At 44.8% G+C, this 20042-nt stretch overlaps 1 protein-coding gene across 1 annotated transcript in view; it reads right to left on the reverse strand.

Annotated features, from left to right (window-relative positions):
- Positions 1 to 2006: 2006 nt before the first annotated feature.
- Positions 2007 to 20042, reverse strand: part of SIAH2 (siah E3 ubiquitin protein ligase 2) — a 31061-nt gene continuing 13025 nt past the window's right edge. Inside the window, exon 2 of the mRNA XM_066622108.1 lies at positions 2007 to 4037. Within this exon, the coding sequence (XP_066478205.1) occupies positions 3480 to 4037 (558 nt within the window). The 3' untranslated portion in view covers positions 2007 to 3479. The remainder of the gene's footprint in view (positions 4038 to 20042) is intronic.

A 20042-nucleotide genomic window follows, 5' to 3' on the forward strand; every position in this document is an offset into this window, starting at 1 on the left:
GGTGAACTATAGCTCCTCTTTAGTATCTCGAATGTGTTACATTTCTTCCTTTTTATTGTACTTTATTAAGATTTTGAGCTGTTTTTAATCTACATTTTTAACTGCCTTGTGGACTGTTGGCAAACTGTAGGATATAAATTAGGGCTCAATCAATAAAGCCATATATATATGTGAACACATATATAAGAAGATCTTCCTGGTGTTTCAGCAAACGCCAGAGCATTACACTGGCATAGCCATCTCAAGAGAATCTGTTGTAGGTTAACTCCCTTCAGACCTTAATCTAATTTTTACACTGGGTATCAGCTACCTGACTCTATTGTCTTCATGGATTACTGAGCCTAGTTAACTCCTTCATGTGAGTTTCTGTATATCAGAAACAGTCATAACAATGGATTAAAAGACATGAAATAGAAAATAGCTCCTATTATTATTTGGCAAGTCTCAACATGGCAGACTTGTTCAACATTTCTTATGGAATGCAATCAACATCTGATGTGATTCTAGGTCAGTATTATTAGTTTCACATGGGGGGCTGAGGGAGAGAGAGAATAGCTTGCCTAACAGCATCCAGTAAGTTTGTGGCAGAGGTGAGATTTAAACCAAGAACTCCTTGATTTGTAGCTCATTCTCTTGCACCACACCAGCTCTTCATATAAGTACAGGTGCAGCTGATTTATCCACGGATTTTTTTATCTGCAGATTTGTCTCAAATGGGGCGAATGGGGTGGGGGTACTGAAAGTCACACACACCTTTTCCCTGCACTGGCATCTCTCTCTGTTTCCAGGTAGCCCAAAACACTGCAAAAAGGCCCTGGAAGAGGTTCCCCTTGCGAAGGAACAGTAACATTCCTGGAGCCCCTGAGCCAGCAGAGGCTGAAGAGGGGAAGGGGGGGGGAACGGAAAACCTCTGTAACCAGAACATATACAGCAAGGTGGAGCCCGCTGTCGTGCTCTCTCTCTCACTCACTCACTCACTTGGGGCAGGTGTGGTAGCAACAGAAGGGATTGCTTTAAAAAACCCAGGGAGTATTTGCTGAATTCCCCCCCCCCATGGTACAAGCTATCACCGACACATGGAAGCCTTCCCAGCAAGCAAAGCATGAGATTTAGCCTACAATCCTCTCCACACTTTCCTGGAAGTAAGCCCCATTGACTACAATGGGGCTTACTTCTGAGTAGAATCACATAGGGCTGGACTCTTAAAAGCTCAGCATCCCAACTGTGAAAGAAGTGGGACAGCTGGCAACAGGGAGGGCTGAGTACAGAGCAGAGGGGATTGATAACAGCTGCCTTAGTTTCCTTCCATCCGGAAGTGTCAGGCTGCAGCGCATTTGCGTAACTCTGGAATTTAGCACAACATGTTTTTTAAGTGCACCGAGTCATGGAACGGAACTAATGTGGATAAATAGGCTCCACCTGTAATGGCTATTTGAGGAAATGCAATCAATGGGGGGGGGGCGACGAGAGTTGAGTGAGAAAGAACTGCAAGGCATACACGAATGGGAGGGAAACAGTATCGTGCTGCTTAGGACAGTGATAGACATCTGACAGGACACACAGAACAAGGGCAGGTTTAGCATGGGGTGGGGGTCTCCTGGAAGGCCATGGTACACATTCATTGGGCTGCTCATAAAAGTGTAGTGACAGAAGTGATAGGTTAGAGAGCAGCTCAGCATATGAGGCCCCCTTACCCGGAACCAGAACAATGTTCTCGCAGCACTGTCTACTCTGTGTTGCTGCACCTCCCCAAGGCCCAGGCAGGCATTTTCCCCAGTCCTGCTACTTGAGATTCTTTGTCAACAGGAGATGCCAAGAATGGAAGCTGGGACCTGATGAAAGCAAAGCACGGGTTCTATCACCAAGTGAACTTCTGGGATATCTGTATGCTGCTAACAAACATTTTGCAGGGCAGTGATGATGCCATCGTCTGATGGATGTGCAAGTTGTTTTTTCCAGTCCACAAGTTATTTTTGCAAAATATTTATTTAAAAAACTAGAGTAAATATGGAAACAATAACAACCAGAAGGCCAAAACTTAAATAGGAAAAGAGACAAACCAGAGCCTAGCATGTTGTACTGGGGTTACTGTCAGTTCTTACAATGTCACGGTCAAGCATGTCAAGTAGTCTTCTCAAAAGGAAGCCAAATGTAAACAACCTGGAGATATTTATAGAGGGGGCCTAATTTTAACTGCTCAAAAATAACTTGATTTGTGCCACTCCACACCCAAATAGCTCTCACCAAAGTGTTGAGAGTCTTTAGCCACTGCTGGAAATGAATGGATGATGAAGAGGGTCAAACGTTTTGCAGGTTAATGGAATTGATCTCTGTAAGGGAGCAAACACATCTGTCGAAAAACAGAAGCAAAACACAGTAGAGGAGCACCAAGGTGGCAGAAGTTCTGTACAGTGATATCTCCTGGAGAGTGCCCATGTGATGGGGAGGGGAAAGCAAGAACATGCTGGTAAGCCACACCCCTGCACTAACATGCTCCTAAAGCCATGCCCCCACTCTTCCTGTGGAGAGCATTTGTCACTGCAGAGAGAGAGGTGTGCAGCTTCAGCAGCACATTGGCAGGCTCCCCTATGCTATGTGGACACAGACCATGATATGTCTGTACAGAGCAAAAGCACCTTTTGCTCTTGTGCAGCTGTCAAAGTGTCAACCAAGTCTTAGAAAGTCAAGCATATCCTCCCAGTTGCACCCTTCACCTTTTGCACCAACAAGGTAAGTCACAGAGAATATCAATACTTTCCACCTTAATTTACACTTCCTTCTCTACAAATGCAACCGAATGAAACATTAAAGTTCTGAAACAATGGACTGTACTACTTCAGGCTGCAGGTGAACTATGACAGTTTTTAAAAAAGCTCCCCTGCATTAAAAAAAAATACCTTGCAAGGAAAAACTACCACAGCAGGGAGGTGACTGGACTCAGTATTGCTCTCCTTGATATGTTCAGTTTCTACTTAAAAGGCAGTTGTGTCGTGGAGCATTAAAAAATTGTATCCACCTGCAGCTTGAAGTGACCCCATCCACTTCACTCTCATCCATCCATTTAGCACCTCATTCTGTGGCAGGTGGAAAGTACCTCTTTCTGCACAGGAGATCCATCTCTGATGAATGCCCCCCTCCAATTTTATAGTTCTAAGAAAGCCTTGATTTCAAGAATAGAGAGTTGCTTCCCTCTCTAAAAAACACATCCAATTGTACTTTTAAAAAATAAACTTCTCCCTTCGTTTCAGACTAACAGGACAAACTCATCTTACACTCAGTTTAACTGTCCTGTTAATTGTATCTCTTAAACCCCTTCAAGGGGAAAGAGTTACAAAATGGTAGGCTAAGCAAGAACCCTATTACTTACGGACAGACCTGAATGCCATTTAAAAACCCATTAGAGAGCCAGTGAAGAGCATTATATCCAGCAAGTAAGAGCACTATGTCCACACACAAGGGGAGCTCACTACACAGAAATGTCACGGACAACACGTAGAAATAGTCACATTGATTCCAAGGTTTCCATTATCTGCAAAAAGATGTGCTATGGCAGTATCAAAGACAAGACAGTCACTGTTCATGATGGCCGCTGCCACACCGTCATGGATAGAACGTGGAGTGGCCTCCCAGGTCAGCCTCCGCCGGTTACCGTTCAGTTCAAGTCTGTACGCAAAGTTTTCTGCTTGTTTGCGGGTGCCAATGAGAAGGACAATGGCGAAGAACTGCTGGTGGCCCTCGTACTTTTCCTGTTTCTCTAACACCAGCATGAAGTGATGACCGAAGCAAGACTGCATCATCACCCAGTCAACGGCCCCCGGCAAGTTAATATCTGTGGCAAGGAAGACAATGTCTTCTCCTTGAAGGGTAGTAATGCTCTTGTGGGCGTGCATTAGGTGAGACATGACTGCTTCCAAAGAGCCCTGCCATTTGCAAGAGGCACCAGGACATGGGCAGGAATAAGGGCGGTATTCACAAATGTCTTCATGTTCTGGCTTCTCTGTATGATGGAGTGTCAGAGAACATCCCGTGGTAGCATACTGAAAGGAGATAAAACAGAAAGCATGGTTGAAAACTTAAGGCTGCAATCTTAACCACACTTTCCTGAGAGTAAGCCCCACTGAACAAAATAGGACTTACTTCTGAGCAGGCCTGGTTCTGATTGTGCCCTAAGGCTGCCCCCCCTCCCAACTTTGATTTAATTTTAGTTACTCCTCAAAACATCAGAGTCTTGATTTTGGCTGGTACTGGATGAAGGAACCATGATCTCTTGATGAGATAAAATGTATCATTTTACAGAATATAGAACTCACTGTTAGTTGAGACCTGTCCAAGTCCAGTTATCAAAACTTTAGAGAAGCAGTGGAAGACCATCCTGTCCGGCCTTATGGGACCCAGGTGTGATATTCTAAATCAATGAGTAAGAGTTTGCAGGGGAGGGAAGGGGGCAGCAACTCACCAGTTTGATAACCACTGCCCTAGACATAAAGCAGTGTTTTGCAGGATGCTTTCCATGGATTAATCATATGATGCAGCTGCAATGTACAAAGCTCAGCACCTTAGAGGAGAGCCAATTACTCAGGTTCTTACCGCACAATTGTCTCCTAGCTAGGATCAATGAGCAGGTAGTAAAGACCCACATCTTAAAAGTTACACCATGGAAAAGTGACTTCCATGCCACTGCTGTAATATCCAAAGGCACTCATATATTACCTAAAAGTTAAGTTTAGGGTATTGAGGCCACCTGTATAGGCTCATACAAATGCCCCCTTACCCCAAGGAGGCCTCCAGATGCTGAAACTCCCTGTGGGATACAGTGAACGTTACACTGGTGCCACTGCATTGCAGTGCAGGGAGTTGCACTGGATTGGACTGTTAGGCACGCCAGAGACATCTCAGAAATGCAGTAGCAAAAAAAACTCCCAGCTTTTCTTCCAACATTGGATCTGGAGATGCAATTACCATCAGTCTCTACAACTACAAAGACTGGAAGGAAGGCTGGGGCTTGTCAAGCAAGCCACAAGGTAGTAGCCCTCTTGCCACAGAAGCAAAAATATGGAACCCTATAATTACCTTGTGTTGTGATGTCATGAAATTATTTGTTCCCCATTTGTTCATTTGGAAACCCATTTTGTAATGATCTTCCAGTACAAACCAAGTGTATACACATTTTATTCTTATTCTTATTATTATTAAGAGTATTTACATACTGCTTTTCAGCAAAAATAAAATAAAATTCTATACTGTTCACAGAGCAAAACAAAGAGAAAAAAACAGTTCCATTCCACAGGAGATCAAAATCTACTCATACTAGAGAGAGGGGAGAATCTGAGGAAGATTTCTAGGGCAGATGCTCTCTAGGACCTCAGGGGCTTTGGTAGTGGCAGTGAAAACTACCTTTCCCTAGCTCAGAGTCAAAATGGGTGCCAGTTTTGAGTTTTCCCTTTGCCTACCATTACAATATGAAACTTTAATAGTTTTGTAATTAACCAGAGTAAGTGGCACTTCTAAAACTCCATTTGCTTTATTGCAAACATTTTTAACAACAGTCTCAGCAGCAAACACATTCCATTTTCTCCTGCCCTAGTGACTGCCAGGATTTTTGCTCCCTTAGTAATTCAACTATCACCACGGACTTCACACAAGTGTTGCAAATATAATTAATTTTTAACAGCTACTCAGGATGTTGACAGGGTCCAATGCACACCACCCAAAAGTCACTTGAAAATAATTCACATGCAACCTAAATTCAGATGTAAAAACTTAGCTCACTAAACAGTATTTATATATATAGCCGCTCACTTTCAGTTATATATTTCAAAGTTAGGGAATCACTTGATGGATGTTTTTGAGGAAGATTTTTTCATGGATGTTTTTGAGTCTGGTTTAAATTTCTTTCAGGACTTCAAAACTAAAGTTCCACAATATGGTAGTTTTATCATCAGACACCTTTGTGCATCAAGATGCACAAAGTAGATTGACTTCAGTAAATTGCATTTGATACAGAGTAAGGTTTGCTTGCTCAACTATCCTGTTGTGGATTAATTGCAATTCAATAGCATAAGAACATAAGAACAACCCCACTGGATCAGGCCATAGTCCCATCCAGTCCAGCTTCCTGTATCTCACAGCGGCCCACCAAATGCCACAGGGAGCACCAGATAACAAGAGACCTGCATCCTGGTGCCCTCCCTTGCATTGGCATTCTGACATAACCCATTTCTAAAATCAGAAGGTTGCACATACACATCATGGTTTGTAATCCATAATGGATTATTCCGCCAGAAACGTGTCCAATCCCCTTTTAAGGGTATCTAGGCCAGATGCCGTCAACACTTCCTGCGGCAATGAGTTCCACAGACCAACCACATGCTGAGTAAAGAAATATTTTCTTTTGTCTGTCCTAACCCTCCCAACACTCAATTTTAGTGGATGTCCCCTGGTTCTGGTGTTATGTGAGAGTGTAAAGAGCATCTCTCTAACCACTTTATCCTTCCTATGCATAATTTTGTATGTCTCAATCATGTCCCCCCTCAGGTGTCTCTTTTCTAGGCTGAAGAGGCCCAAACACTGTAGCCTTTCCTCATTAGGAAGGTGCCCCAGCCCAGTAATCATCTTAGTCACTCTCTTTTGCACCTTTTCCATTTCCACTATGTCCTTTATGAGATGTGGCGATCAGAACTGGACACAATACTCCAGGTGTGGCCGTACCATCGATTTGTACAAACTTAAGGGGCATCTTACCAATAGTGTCTGCACAGGGAATTAGGCATGGAGGAAGTCTCTATTCACATAGCCAGTAAAGCCACCTGCAATACGGGGATAACAACACTGGCCGACCTTACGCACTGTTGTAAAGATTACTGAAATAACTTATGTGAAGTGTTTTACATACCTGAATCACACTACGAGTCCAATCTGATCCATTTCCCCATTACAGATGCAGCTGTGCCAAAATAGGCTGCGCTGCAGGTTATGGGGAGGCAGATTTGGAGGCTTGGGAGAGGGAAGGGAAAATATATTTCTTTACCTCCCTGTAAGCCTCCCAATCATCAATGAGTTTTCTCAGATCTGAGCCAGACTTTTGGCTGGTGCAACCCTAGAGAAAGGGCGCGTGTTGGGAGGCAAGGCATCGGATAACATTCTGGTGCGGGTCACACGCTCCAGAACACTGCCCCTTCTGCCTCCTACATGCCCCATTCTGCCCACCCTGCTAGCTTACCCGTGTTCCTCTGAACAGCCAGGTGCAAAAGTGGGCCGCCGCCGCCATCTTGGATGGCGGATTTGAGACAGCTGCCAGTGGCCCGCTGTTTGCAACACTGTAGGGCCTTCATGATGTCGTAACTCGTGTTATGGCATCACAACCAGCCCTATAGGATTGGATCGTAGTATTCCTGTGCCCAAGTCTTTATGATCAGTTCTTTCTGGCCTAGTAGTCATCACTCTATTTTGCAAGGAGACCTTATATAGTAATTGCATTAAATCATTTCCTGTTGTGCAGTGCTTCAGCAGCTAAGCTGCATTAGTAATTGTGCAACATATAAAATCTATGAATTTTGCTGAGGTTGCGAAGTACAATATTACAACAACAGCTTGCATCTACTGTAACAAAGATAGGAAGCATTTTGCTGCCTGAACACTGATGGGAGACATCTGCTGCTGCGTTTACAAAAGTCTCCCTCAAAGAGCCAAAGCTACTGCTTTTTGTTCAGTGCAGCCTAGGGCCGCATCTCAGTTTAGAATTGACATGACCTTGGTAAAGTAGGGGGAAGACAAGAAAATTGGCCAGGCTCTGAAAGCCTGGCAGGCAGCTACTGTGCAGCTCTCTGAGAAGATACACACTGCTTCCTATTATGGAGGGGCCACCTGAAGGCAAATGGGAGGTAAGTAATCTTTGTGTCAGCACTGGGGCGGCCTATGAGTCTTCTCAGACACGACACCTATTTTGGTGGCATATGTCTGAGGAGGGAAAAGGGGCAGGGAGATTTTCAAAACAAAGGATAAGATCCGGTGTGCACCACTGCCGATGGATCCACCTGGTTCCACCCTGGTTTCTCCCAAACCTTTGGTCCTGTCACTGACTTACCAATGCAGGGGATCCAGGAAGGCTGTGGTTGCTCTTTCTGGCCTAGATGCGCACCATAGAGTGTCACATTTTGCAACACTGTAAGTCAGACTGCGCTACCAGAATGCTCGCTCCAACAGCGTAGCATGATGACAGGATTGGGCTGTCAGTAAAGGTGCTGGTGGGGTTGTTCCTTTACTAAAACATTCTGGGGGATCAATCCAAATCTGTGCTGGCACAGCTAGGCTATACTGGCCTGCACTGCATCCAGTGCAGATTAGCTGCCGTCTGGAGGTCACCTTGGGGTAAGGGGATATTTCTACCCTTACCCCATGTTGAGCCCCAGCCTGCCCTGTGAGGCTACCTGGATCTACGCCAGGGAATCTGAGCAGCCTGTGTAAGGGGCGGGCAGGCAGGGAGTGGGAGGTGGGGCCAGGATTCGGCAGTTATGCCAGATACTAACTCTGTTCCTGGGTGGCCCGGGACAGTCCTGGGCTGCTCGGATTTGTGCCAAATTCGAGTAGCCCCATTGGAGCTGCTGTGGCTTTACCTGGGGTAAGGGGAAGTGATTCCCCTTGCCCCAAGCTGAGCTGCTTTCAGCCCCAATCCTGCCTTGGATGCAGTGCAGGCCTGCCGACTTGCCTGCTCCAGGGCAGGTTAGGATTGCGTTGCACGTGTTTTAAGCAAATTCACTTGTGAATAATATATTGCACGTGCACTGTTTCAGTTCACTTGGAATGCAATTCTTCTGGCAAAGAATGCACACAGCCTGGATTACAAGTCTTATCCTACACCGTATACCAACAGTTTAAGAGATTTTCTTACAGCCCAGAAAACGGAGCTTTGGCTTTATAGCCCAAGTTGTAAAGCTCATGTCTCCATCTTTGTAACTGCCTGGAGAGAGAGAGAGAGAGAGAGAGAGGTACTGAAGAACATAGCAGGTATTCCATATAATATATAAGCACAAGCCACAGTGGACTGGTTCCTCAGATGTCAAAACATAGGCAGGAACCTCCTGTGGTTGTAGCACATTACTGCTAACAACACAGAGCTGAACTGACCTGTTTTGATGTCACTCTTATCCATTCATTCTCCCAGCAAGTAAATGTGGTGGAAATCATAACATGACTCATTGGCCTAGAAAGGATGGTCCACAGAGAAATGCCTAGATAAAACATCTCCTTCCCTTGGGCTCGGGATATTTTAGGTGAGATTCTGGCAAATCTAAGGGTCACCTGGATGTTTGGGTTCGGAGTTACTCGTGGGGTAAAGCCAAGGCAGTGCAGGCATGATAGATTTGAGAATCACTGTACATCTGCATACTATGGTGGGGAAAAAAAGAACTATTTGCATACAGATCTCACTTGTGGTCATTTCCATATGCTCCAAAAGTTATTTTAGGAAGACCATGAGTGCCATTTCTCTGTTAAGCAATTAAAACACTGCTCAGAACACGTGTAATAACACATAAGAACAGCCCCACTGGATCAGGCCATAGGCCCATCTAGTCCAGCTTCCTGTATCTCACAGCGGCCCCAACAAATGCCCCATGGAGCACACCTGATAACAAGAGACCTGCATCCTGGTGCCCTCCCTTGCATCTGACATAGCCCATTTCTAAAATCAGGAGGTTGCACATACACATCCTGGCTTGTAACCCATAATGGATTTTTCCTCCAGAAACTTGTCCAATCCCCTTTTAAAGGCATCTAGGCCAGATGCCATCACCACATCCTGCGGCAAGGAGTTCCACAGACCAACCACACGCTGAGTAAAGAAATATTTTCTTTTGTCTGTCCTAACCCTTCCAACACTCAGTTTTAGTGAATGTCCCCTGGTTCTGGTGTTATGTGAGAGAGTAAAGAGCATCTCGATCCACTTTATCCTTCCCATGCATAATTTTGTATGTCTCAATCATGTCCCCCCTCAGGCGCCTCTTTTCTAGGCTGAAGAGGCCCAAACACTGTAGCCTTTCCTCATAAGGAAGGTGCCCCCAGCCCAGTAATCATCTTAGTCGCTCTCTTTTGCACCTTTTCCATTTCCACTATATCCTTTTTGAGATGTGGTGACCAGAACTGGACGCAATACTCCAGGTGTGGCCTTACCACTGATTTGTACAGCATTATAATATTAGCAGTTTTGTTCTCAATACCTTTACTAATGACCCCAAGCATAGAATTGGCCTTCTTTACTGCCGCCGCACATTGGGTCGACACTTTCATCGATCACCACCACCCCAAGATCTCTCTCCTGATCTGTCACAGACAGCTCAGAACCCATCAGCCTATATGTGAAGTTTTGATTTTTTGCCCCAATGTGCATGACTTTACACTTACTGCCATTGAAGCGCATCTGCCATTTTGCTGCCCATTCTGCCAGTTTGGAGAGATCCTTCTGGAGCTCCTCACAATCACTTCTGGTCTTCAACACTCGGAAAAGTTTGGTGTCATCTGCAAACTTAGCCACCTCACTGCTCAACCCTGTCTCCAGGTCGTTTATGAAGAGGTTGAAAAGCACCGGTCCTAGGACAGATCCTTGGGGCACACCGCTTTTCACCTCTCTCCATTGTGAAAATTGCCCATTGACACCCACTCACGGTTTCCTGGTCTTCAACCAGTTCTCAATCCATGAGAGGACCTGTCCTCTAATTCAGGTAACACATGTACAGTATGTTCCTAGTTCTATGTCCCAGGAGTGCATCCTCTTAGGACCGTTGTTCCCAAACTTTTTTGACTGGCGGCTCCCTTCACCTCCTGAGCAATTGGCCATGGTTCCCCATTAGAGCTACAATCCTATACATTGCATAGTGCAGCAGCTTTTTTTGCGAGGATTCCATGGCTCTCTTGGCTTATTTCTGCGGCTCCCCAGGGAGCCATGACTAACAGTTTGGGAATCACTGCCTTAGGAACAAGAGCTGATTGGGGAATTTAATTTTGTGCTAGGGGAGCTCTTTCCCTCTGCAACCTCAGGTTCTGTTCCTTCTGGAGGGCAGGTGGATGTGTCTGATCTGTCTGGTAGAGCTAGTTCAGAAAACCAGCATTTAGCCAACTGAATTGGAGTAATAAGCATAACGGACCAATGGTCTAGAAAAGGGGTGTCCACACCCCGGCCTTGGGGCCATTTGTGGCCTTCAGGAACTCCCAATCCAGCCTGCGGGGAGCCCCCAGTCTCCAATGAGACTCTGGCCCTCTGGAGACCACACTGGCCTGACGCAACTGCTCTCAGTGTGAGACTGTTCAACCTCTCGTGTGAGCTGCGGGCTGAGGGCTCCCTCCAATGCTTGCTGTTTCACGTCTGTGATGCAGCAGAGGCAGCAAAGGAAAGGCTGGCCTTGCTTTGTGCAAGGCCTTTTATAGGCCTTGAGCTATTGCAAGACCATCATCCATTCATATAAATGCTATCTCTAATATATTCATGTATGTAAATTTTTGTAGATTTATTCAAATTTTAATGTAAATTAATTTTTCCCCAGCCCCCAACACAGTATCAGAGCGATGATGTAGCCCTCCTGTCAAGAAAGCCCCAGAGGCAGGCGGACAGGGAGCAGGAGGCGGGGCTGGGATTCAGCTGTTATGCCAGATCCTAGCCCCCATACCAGAGCAACACAGAGCAGCTTCAAGTCACTCTGCTCTCCTTGGACTTGCGCCACCTACTGCAAGTCCAAGCAGACCCATAGGGACTGCAGTGGCTTACCCAGGAGTAAGGGGAAGAGTTTCTTCTTACCTTCGGCTGAGCTATTTTGCAGCCCTATACAGCGCAAGCATCTTGGCTTGCCTGTTCCAGTGCAAGATAGGATTGCACTGAAAGAAGAACAGAAAAGTCTGCCTGTTTGTAGAAGCAACCCACACATCGCCAGTTCATTTCTCTAACTGCCATCGCAGGGCAACCAAATGAGTGAAGTAGCATGTTAGTGTGCCCCCCAATCCCTTGCTATGTCGCAGACCATGCTGGGAGCATGGGAAACTTACTGGTGAGATGCAGCTCGGTATCCTCTCTGTAATGTGTATGTCTGCGCACATGCACTGTACAAATTGAGCTGGCCCTATTTCACTGGAAATGGAATGCGCAGGAAAACCCTTGATTTAAACCAGTGTTATTCAAACTGTGTGGCATGGCTCTTTAGGGAGGTGCCAGGAACTCAAAGGGGAGGTGCGGGATGTCCTGTTGCAACGATACAGTCACACACCTGGGCAGAATACGAGACCGTCTTCTGCCCCGTCATCTGCGCTTTTTTTAAAGCAGAAGAAACGGGAGTTGCTCAGCTGCGAGAGTGGCTGCTGCCGCCCCGCCCTCTTCTACCTCCACTCTGTGGCTGCTGCCTTCTGTGTTCGCTGCATGTTGTTTGCTCTGCTTGCACTCCTTAACCCTCGCTGATCCTTGTCTGGTTGGTTCCTAGTTCCCAGCCTGGGATCGCTTCTCATCAAAGTGAAATCTCTCTTTTCAACCCCTCCCTCTTCCACTCCCCCCTTTCAATCTCCAAACCTTCCCAATTTCCTCCCCCTTCCCAATAAAAGGCTTCCCATTTTACCAGTCACCAGGGGTCTTAAAGTTGCTTCCATGCAGTTGGCAAAGGGGGGGGGGGGGGAGACAAGCACACACTTTACTTGGCCAGGAGCAGAAAAAGGACACTGTTTTTAAAGTGATTTATTAATCTTGTTGTTTGACTGAAAAGGAGAGGCTGTATTTTTAAAGTGATGAATCTTGCTATTTGAAGGAAATACTTATCAGCCATTGATGAAATGATTACCAGCCCAATGCTATCCACACTTTCCTAGGAGTAAGCCCCATTGACTCTAATGGGACTTACTTCTGAGTAGACATGCATAGGCTTGAGCTGTGCATCTTCTAGTATAGGAGACAAATCAGCTTCCTAACCAAACCCTTATCAGCTCTGATATATTTTCATGGTCTATTTTTGTTTTCCCCACCAGCTGCTGGAAAAATTTAAATTCATTAAATTAATAAAGGGTTCAATGCTATCCAATGAGAATAGGAGAAATGACTAGTTGGATTGGGGTCCACGGGGTGTGTGTGTGTGTGTGTGTAATGTTGGTCAGACTGGTTGTTCACAAAGTTCATTTGATAAAACAATTCTATTGGTATGCTTACAAAGTTAAAAAAATGAGTCTTCCTGGACCAGACAAAATCTACCTACTCCAGCATCCTGTCTCCAACAGTGATGAGCAGCTGATCATTTATAAAGCATGTATATTGCTGTGAATTAATAATATATTTTTAAGATCTGCATTTAATTAATGACATGATTAATATAATTAATATTAATATAGTTAATATATTTAATATTATATTATAATAAATATAATATTATAATATTATATTTAATATAGTTTATATAGTTAATATTTCTGGCCACTTCCTGTTTAATGATGTCACTTTCAGCCCTAAGGAACATGATGGGGAATCATGGCCAACAGCCACGGGGGTCAAGGGAGCCACTGGCCAGAAAAGTTTGAGTACCACTGATTTAAACATACAAGGTGGTATGAGGAGGGGTGGAGAACATGCTCTGCATGCACAAGGCCCCAAGCTCAATTGCTTGCATCTCCAAAAGGTGTTGAAAAAGATACCTGTTTAAAGCCTTGCAGTGCCAATGATGAGACTAATGGCTTGAGTCTGTATGAGGCATCTTCGTATTCCCCTGTATACACCTAAACCTCTTATACCTTGCAGAACTCACCGGCCCACTGGCAGCTAGTTAGAATGTCTTGTCACGCAAGTTAGATCTCAAATCTGAAGGTGGAAAGCTTTAAATCCTGTTAACATTTTTGACCTATCCTGGCCCTTTGACTGTTTTCAATTATTCCCTCTAAGATGCGCCTAAAGTTCTCCTTCTCCCAATCACTGTTAATTGCAATCTCAGCAGCTGTATAGGTCAGCACATGCTGTGCCGGGCACATAGCTAATTGCTAAAGTAATAATATAGGCAAGCATTTGTGAAATACCATTCCCTTACACTGCAAATTAAAGGCAAGAGCTCCAAAATACCATCGTTGTCTTCTGCTATTAATATGCTGCTATCAGGGTGCAGGGCAGATTTGCCCCTTGCAAGCACAGAACTTGAATTTGGAGAGTGATGCAGTGTAGCTTAGCCGGCTCAACATTCCACCACCTCCAGGATGTCCAGAATTGGAGTAAGGGAGCTGGGGGTCAGCAACCGCAGTGGCCTCCCACAGATTGGGAGGAAGAGTTGGAGGGAAAAAAGGAAAGGAGGAATACTGGGGTCTGGACACACAAGGGGAAAATAGGAGGGTAATGCTGGAGTTTAGGCACATGCTGCACAAGGGGAAGGGGTGAGATGTGGCTGTGGCTACAGAGCCCTCCTGCACATCAAAGTTTACCACCACACCATTGGTTTTGAATGCAGAATTTTCATCCTGAAAACTTCACCTAGTCAAATAGAAGCTGGGAAGAGATTTTAAGCTTCACAGCAATCAGAAGCTGAGTCTGATTGCTGGTGAACAAAAGTGAGCAACAGTTGCTGGTGAAATAGTGGAAGCCAAAAGGGAACCGAGCAGGACTTCCCATCCCTGGCTAGCAGGTGCAAAACTGTGCACCCACCAACGTGAACGCATCTTGAGCAAATATGCACAATTTGTTGGGGAAAGAGGGTCTACTTTTCTTGGGGTAGAATTGTTTTTTTAAAGTATCAAATATACAAAACCCTCCCACCTTCTGTCAAACCATAAAGATTCTTACACACCATGTGTGATTTCCAGAGAGGGAGTGGGAACTCTGCCCAAAGACAAGGCAAATAAGAGGTATTTAACCCAAAGGCCTGGTTCAGATATCATATTCCAATCCCTAAACTATGGTTAGAAGACTGAGAATGCCCTACACATTTGCACACTGTTCCAATTCAAGGTTCATTCTTTCCCTTACTCTTCACGTCATACTGCAGCAAAGTACCATTGCCTTCTGTTTTGCATTCAAGATTAAACATAATCAACACCAATAAAAGAGACAAGGATTGGTGCGTGAAAATATTCTAATTAACTTCCCCCCAACCAGAGACAAATTTCAGCTACAGCTAACAATAGATGGGAACGATCTGCACCTGGTACAACAATGCTGATAAATCAGCAGATCTGAACAAGCTGTTGCTCAGGCACTGAGCAGGTGCAGAAAGGGAAGAGCTCAGAGGGGAGGGGAGAAACAAAGATGCCTACCAAGATGAACTTTAGGCAGCCGAGCATTGGCAGCTTTACAGGATCAAGGCCCAAGAGATCAGGTCTTGCACAACCATCAGCAGACCCAAGTGCAAAGTAACAGCCTGCGGAGGGAGACAGTGAAGAATACCACATCATGTTGTGCCAAAAGCACTCAGGCTACAGAAGAAACTCCAGTAGACAGATGGGGGAACAGATGGGGGAACAGAGCCGGGGTCAAGGGTGTCGTCAGGTATAAGCACTGGCCAACCTTCTAAATCAAAAGCACAACCAGAGCCCTGAACTGGGTTCAGCAAAGGAAGAAACTTCCTAAGACATAAAGGCCTAATGTCAGGGCTGGGCCAGGAGTGGAGTCAAAAACAGGAGGAACAATGTTAGGCCAAAACAGGCCAGAGAGCCAGGAAGACTGTTATTGCCCAGGCGAAGTCCCAGTACAATCAAGAAGTTTTTTATAGCTCTTCTTGCTTGAGAGGGACCAGTGACCAGGTGAGTGGGCTAGTCCTACACTGCCCAGGCAGCTGTTCCAAACAGTGAGTCCCAGTGGCTCCTGACATGCAGCCCCAGTTGCTTCTTCCTGCACAGACAAGAGGCTAATAGGGCTTTTCACATTTCTAAGGAGGAAGACAAATTGGTATCCTTGTTATATCAACCAACGAGAGAGAGAGAGAGAGAGAGAGTCTGTTGCCCAATTCATACCCTCACTATGTTAGCAGAGTCACCCGTAACATGGCCTACTCCCCTTCCTTCCCCAAAGCCCTGCAGATAACTTCAGGGATGATACTACTGCTTCACAAAATCAGGCAATTTACACAGTACAGTCCTTCCATCTAAACAGGGGAATTCTACTTCACCACTTGAAGGCCAGGTGTGCATGATCTACAGCTGTACATAAGAACATGAGAACATAAGAAGAACCCTGCTGGATCAGGCCAAAGGCTCATCCAGTCCAGCTTCCGGTATCTCACTGTGGCCCACCAAATGCTTCAGGGTGCACACAAGACAACAAGGATGTGCGTCCTGATGCTCTCCCCTGCATCTGGCATTCTGAAGTAGCCTACTTCTAAAATCAGGAGTTTGCACTTACCTATTGTGACTTGTAGCCTGTGATGGACTTTTCCTCCAGAAATTTGCCCAATCCCCTCTTAAAGGCATCTAGGCAAGATCACAGCACATCCTGTGGCAAGGAGTTCCACAGACTAATTACACGCTGGGTAAAGAAATATTTTCTTTTGTCTGTCCTAACTCTCCCATGACATTCCCTAGTTTGGGGAGACCAAGGATGGCTGAAGCACCTTATCCAACTGAAAATATCTGGCTGAACAGTGGAGGAACTAGGTTCATACAAAGCCCAAGATTCCCGACCAAAAAAGAGGAACTCCAGATGATTCTACTGCATGTTGATGTGAATGGATATTGACGTGAATTGATATTATTTTATCAACACTGTGATGACTGAACAACCAGATTCTCACTCTACTGATGCTTGACCATCTTGTAACAAAGCTAAAGTCCATAAAGGTAAGGCAAGGAGAAGTCTATCAAGAGTAGAATCCAAGTATGTTAAAAGATTAGAAATGAACTGGATATAGCTATGGCAAAGCAGGAATAAGGCTGGAAGTACAAACAAGAGTGCACAGCTACAATAGGCTGAGACTCGCTTCATTGATTGGGATTGAAGCAATGGTTGGCAAAGGAGAATTTATATGGATTGTGCGGAAAGGCGGATCCAGTCAGAAGAAGCTTGTTAAGTCTGTATATTGAAAGAGAGACTACAGCAACATCTCCATGCCCCATGAACTTGCCAGGAAGATTAAGAAACTCCCTTTAGTCCCCTAAAGAGCTATTTCACTCAAGACATGCTGGGACCATCAATGCTGACAAGTATTTCATTTGTTGCTAGTTTTCAAGAAACAAAGCCTGATTAGAGCAGAAGTTCAATTTATTACTGACACCGTCCATGACACCATCTGGGGTTTCGTTCCAAAACTGACCAAGCCGCAGCAAAGGTCCACTCTAAAGAATCAAAATTCCACCCCTGTAATTAAGAGCCCTAGGCCTATTCCCAAGTCATTCATTAAATCTATCAACAACTAAGAATAGAACCAATTCTTGTGTCCCTCCCATTGCCCAGTATCATATTTATTAGTAGCATTTCTGTAACCTAAAGCTTCATCCTGCTGCTTTAATCCTACCTTGCAAGTCTTGTTTGATCACTACAAAGCAGGTATGAATCCAGCCAGACAATGGCTAGCCAGAGGCAGGAAAACGGATTATTTTAATATGAAAAACAAAGGTGTACCAATCTGGCATTGATGCACTGATTTCATTAAGACCAACAAAGCAAAACTGCAGAATCAGATTAACAAAGTATATGTTAATAAATGAAAGAGGCAAGCTAGACTAACAGTAACTGTTATTAAAAGCACTCACCATGTAAAAAAGATCTAGATTATTGCTCTGGAAAGAATTGGGCATAGTCAGGTATTTTATTCTGTTAGGATTTTTTTTTTAAACACAAAAGTCACATATAGCTCTCAGCCAGTGTAGATAATACTGAGCTAGATGGAACAATGAGCTAAGGCAGGATAAAGCAGCTTTATCCGTTCAAATGTGGACCTCCAGTACATGGTTGTCATAGATAATCGGCTTGCCTGTGGGACAACTCCAGCTCCTCAGAAATACAGGGCTATCTGCACACTTCATGGAGGTTCTATCTAAGATAATCATATTACTAACACATTTATATAGTTCACAGATAGTGACATAGCTACAACGGGGTGGGGCGGTAAATACTGCAGGTACAGCAATGTGCCGTGTAAGCGGCTCTGACAGTGTGCAGGATGGGCAGCTTACACAGTTTGTTGTGGTGCCTGCAGTATTTACTGTGCTGCCCCCCTATAACTACACCACTGTTCACAGCTCAGTACTGTACTAGTTCACATTATAACATACATTAAATGTCTCCAGTTAAAGAAAAGTACCCCAGATGCAACAGCAAACATTCCAGTATGGGAATATTTTGATTCAGTACAGGACTGAACCAAAGCCAGTTGAGAGGAAACACAGACGGGAGGAATGGGATCAAGCCGGCAGCACCACCAACTCCTCCTGCGTGCTCAGTTACAGCTCGACACACAGCAACGAAGCAGCAGATGTTCTGCCAACCACATCTTCATGCTAGGAAAAAAAGGTTTTCCTGCTAAGTTAGCATGGATCAGGGTTTTGTGAAAGATACAGGGTCAAGGCCGGTAAAATTGTTGGTTAGTCCTAACCTAGATCTTTGGTGAATGATACTCTGCCCTCTTTTTAGTACTAAGGACACAGGAACATAAGAAAAGCCCATCTAGTCCAGCATCCTGTTTCCCACTGTGGCCAACCAGCTGCCACTGGGAAGCCCACAAGCAGGAGAGAAAGCTCTCTCTCTCTCTCTCTCTCTCTCTCCCTTTCTCTGTGTTACTCCTCTGCAACTGGCATTCAGAAGCATACTGCCACTGGACCAGGAGGCCACACACAGCCATCACAACTGATAGACATTGATAGACCTGTCCTCCATGAATATTTCCAATTTCCTTTCAAGGAAAGGCTTGATAAAGAAATCTGCAAAACCAGTGTCCATCGAAAGAGGCTTACTCAGGTCAGATTTGCATTGCAGTGAAGTTACTTATTAGAGCAAGGGTATCAAACATAAGGCCCATGGGCCAGATTGAGCCCTCAGAAGCCATTTTTTCTGACTCCTGTTATAATTCGGCTGTCCCAGCATAATTGGGCTTTCTCATATCTTTAAATTATGAACCAGATTTTCACATTTTCTCTTCTGTCACTTGCAGCTAACGAGTTCCTGGTTGGCAACCTTCAGTCTCAAAAGACTATGGTATAAGCCTACAGCACCTGGTCTTCCCAGACGGTCTCCCATCCAAGTACTAACCAGGCTTGACCCTGCTTAGCTTCCAAGATCAGACGATGTTGGGCATGTGCAGGGTAACAATTAATGAGTTTCTATGTGAGAACAAAGTGCTTATTTCTGGCCATCATCTGTTTAAAGATGTCGCTTCCTGCTTAATGATGTCACTTCTGGCCCTCAGCAGGTGCCATGAATGCTATTCAGCCCACTATATGAAATGAGTTTGACACCCCTGTATTAGAGGGATAACGCTGTGTTGTTTTTTTTTGAAACATCACCTCTCTCTTCACCTCCTGCCCCTGCATTCACTAATATAATCGATTCTTGGAGCAAAAACATTTCATTTGCTGACGTTAGGTGTGATCCAGAGCCACTGAAATCAATAGCAATTTTGCCATTGATTTCAGAGGGATGTGCCCATTTGTTGACATTTTGAATTAAAAATAAAAATTCATGAAGCAATTTTCCCTTCCAACTGCCAAGCAGATCTGCTGCTGCTAGTTTTGGATTAGTAAAGCTGTCCCATAACTTCAAATTATCATATTTTCCATATCATGCCAGCTATGAGAATTTGATTACAAAGCCAGACCTCACACCACAAATCAACACAATTAAGGATCTAATCGTAACAAGTGGTTAATCAGTTTTTCTTCTTCTTTCCTCTGATTCAAATTTTCCCGATTCAAATGGTGAGGCTCTTGAAGGTCACTAATACTGTGATTTCTCTTGTTCTTGGGGTAGCAGTTAGAGCTGGTCTGCTGCTGGAGTAGGTGAAAGGGATGCCTGAATAGAGGCTGGGTGCCTCCAGTAACAGATCAGTGCCAGGCTCTTCTAAAAATGCATTAGCATTGCTCTAAGCCAGGAGTGGCAAACCTGCAGCACGCCACGTACC

This window comes from Tiliqua scincoides, chromosome 3, assembly GCF_035046505.1.
Source record: "Tiliqua scincoides isolate rTilSci1 chromosome 3, rTilSci1.hap2, whole genome shotgun sequence".
NCBI classification, from domain to species: Eukaryota; Metazoa; Chordata; class Lepidosauria; order Squamata; family Scincidae; genus Tiliqua; species Tiliqua scincoides.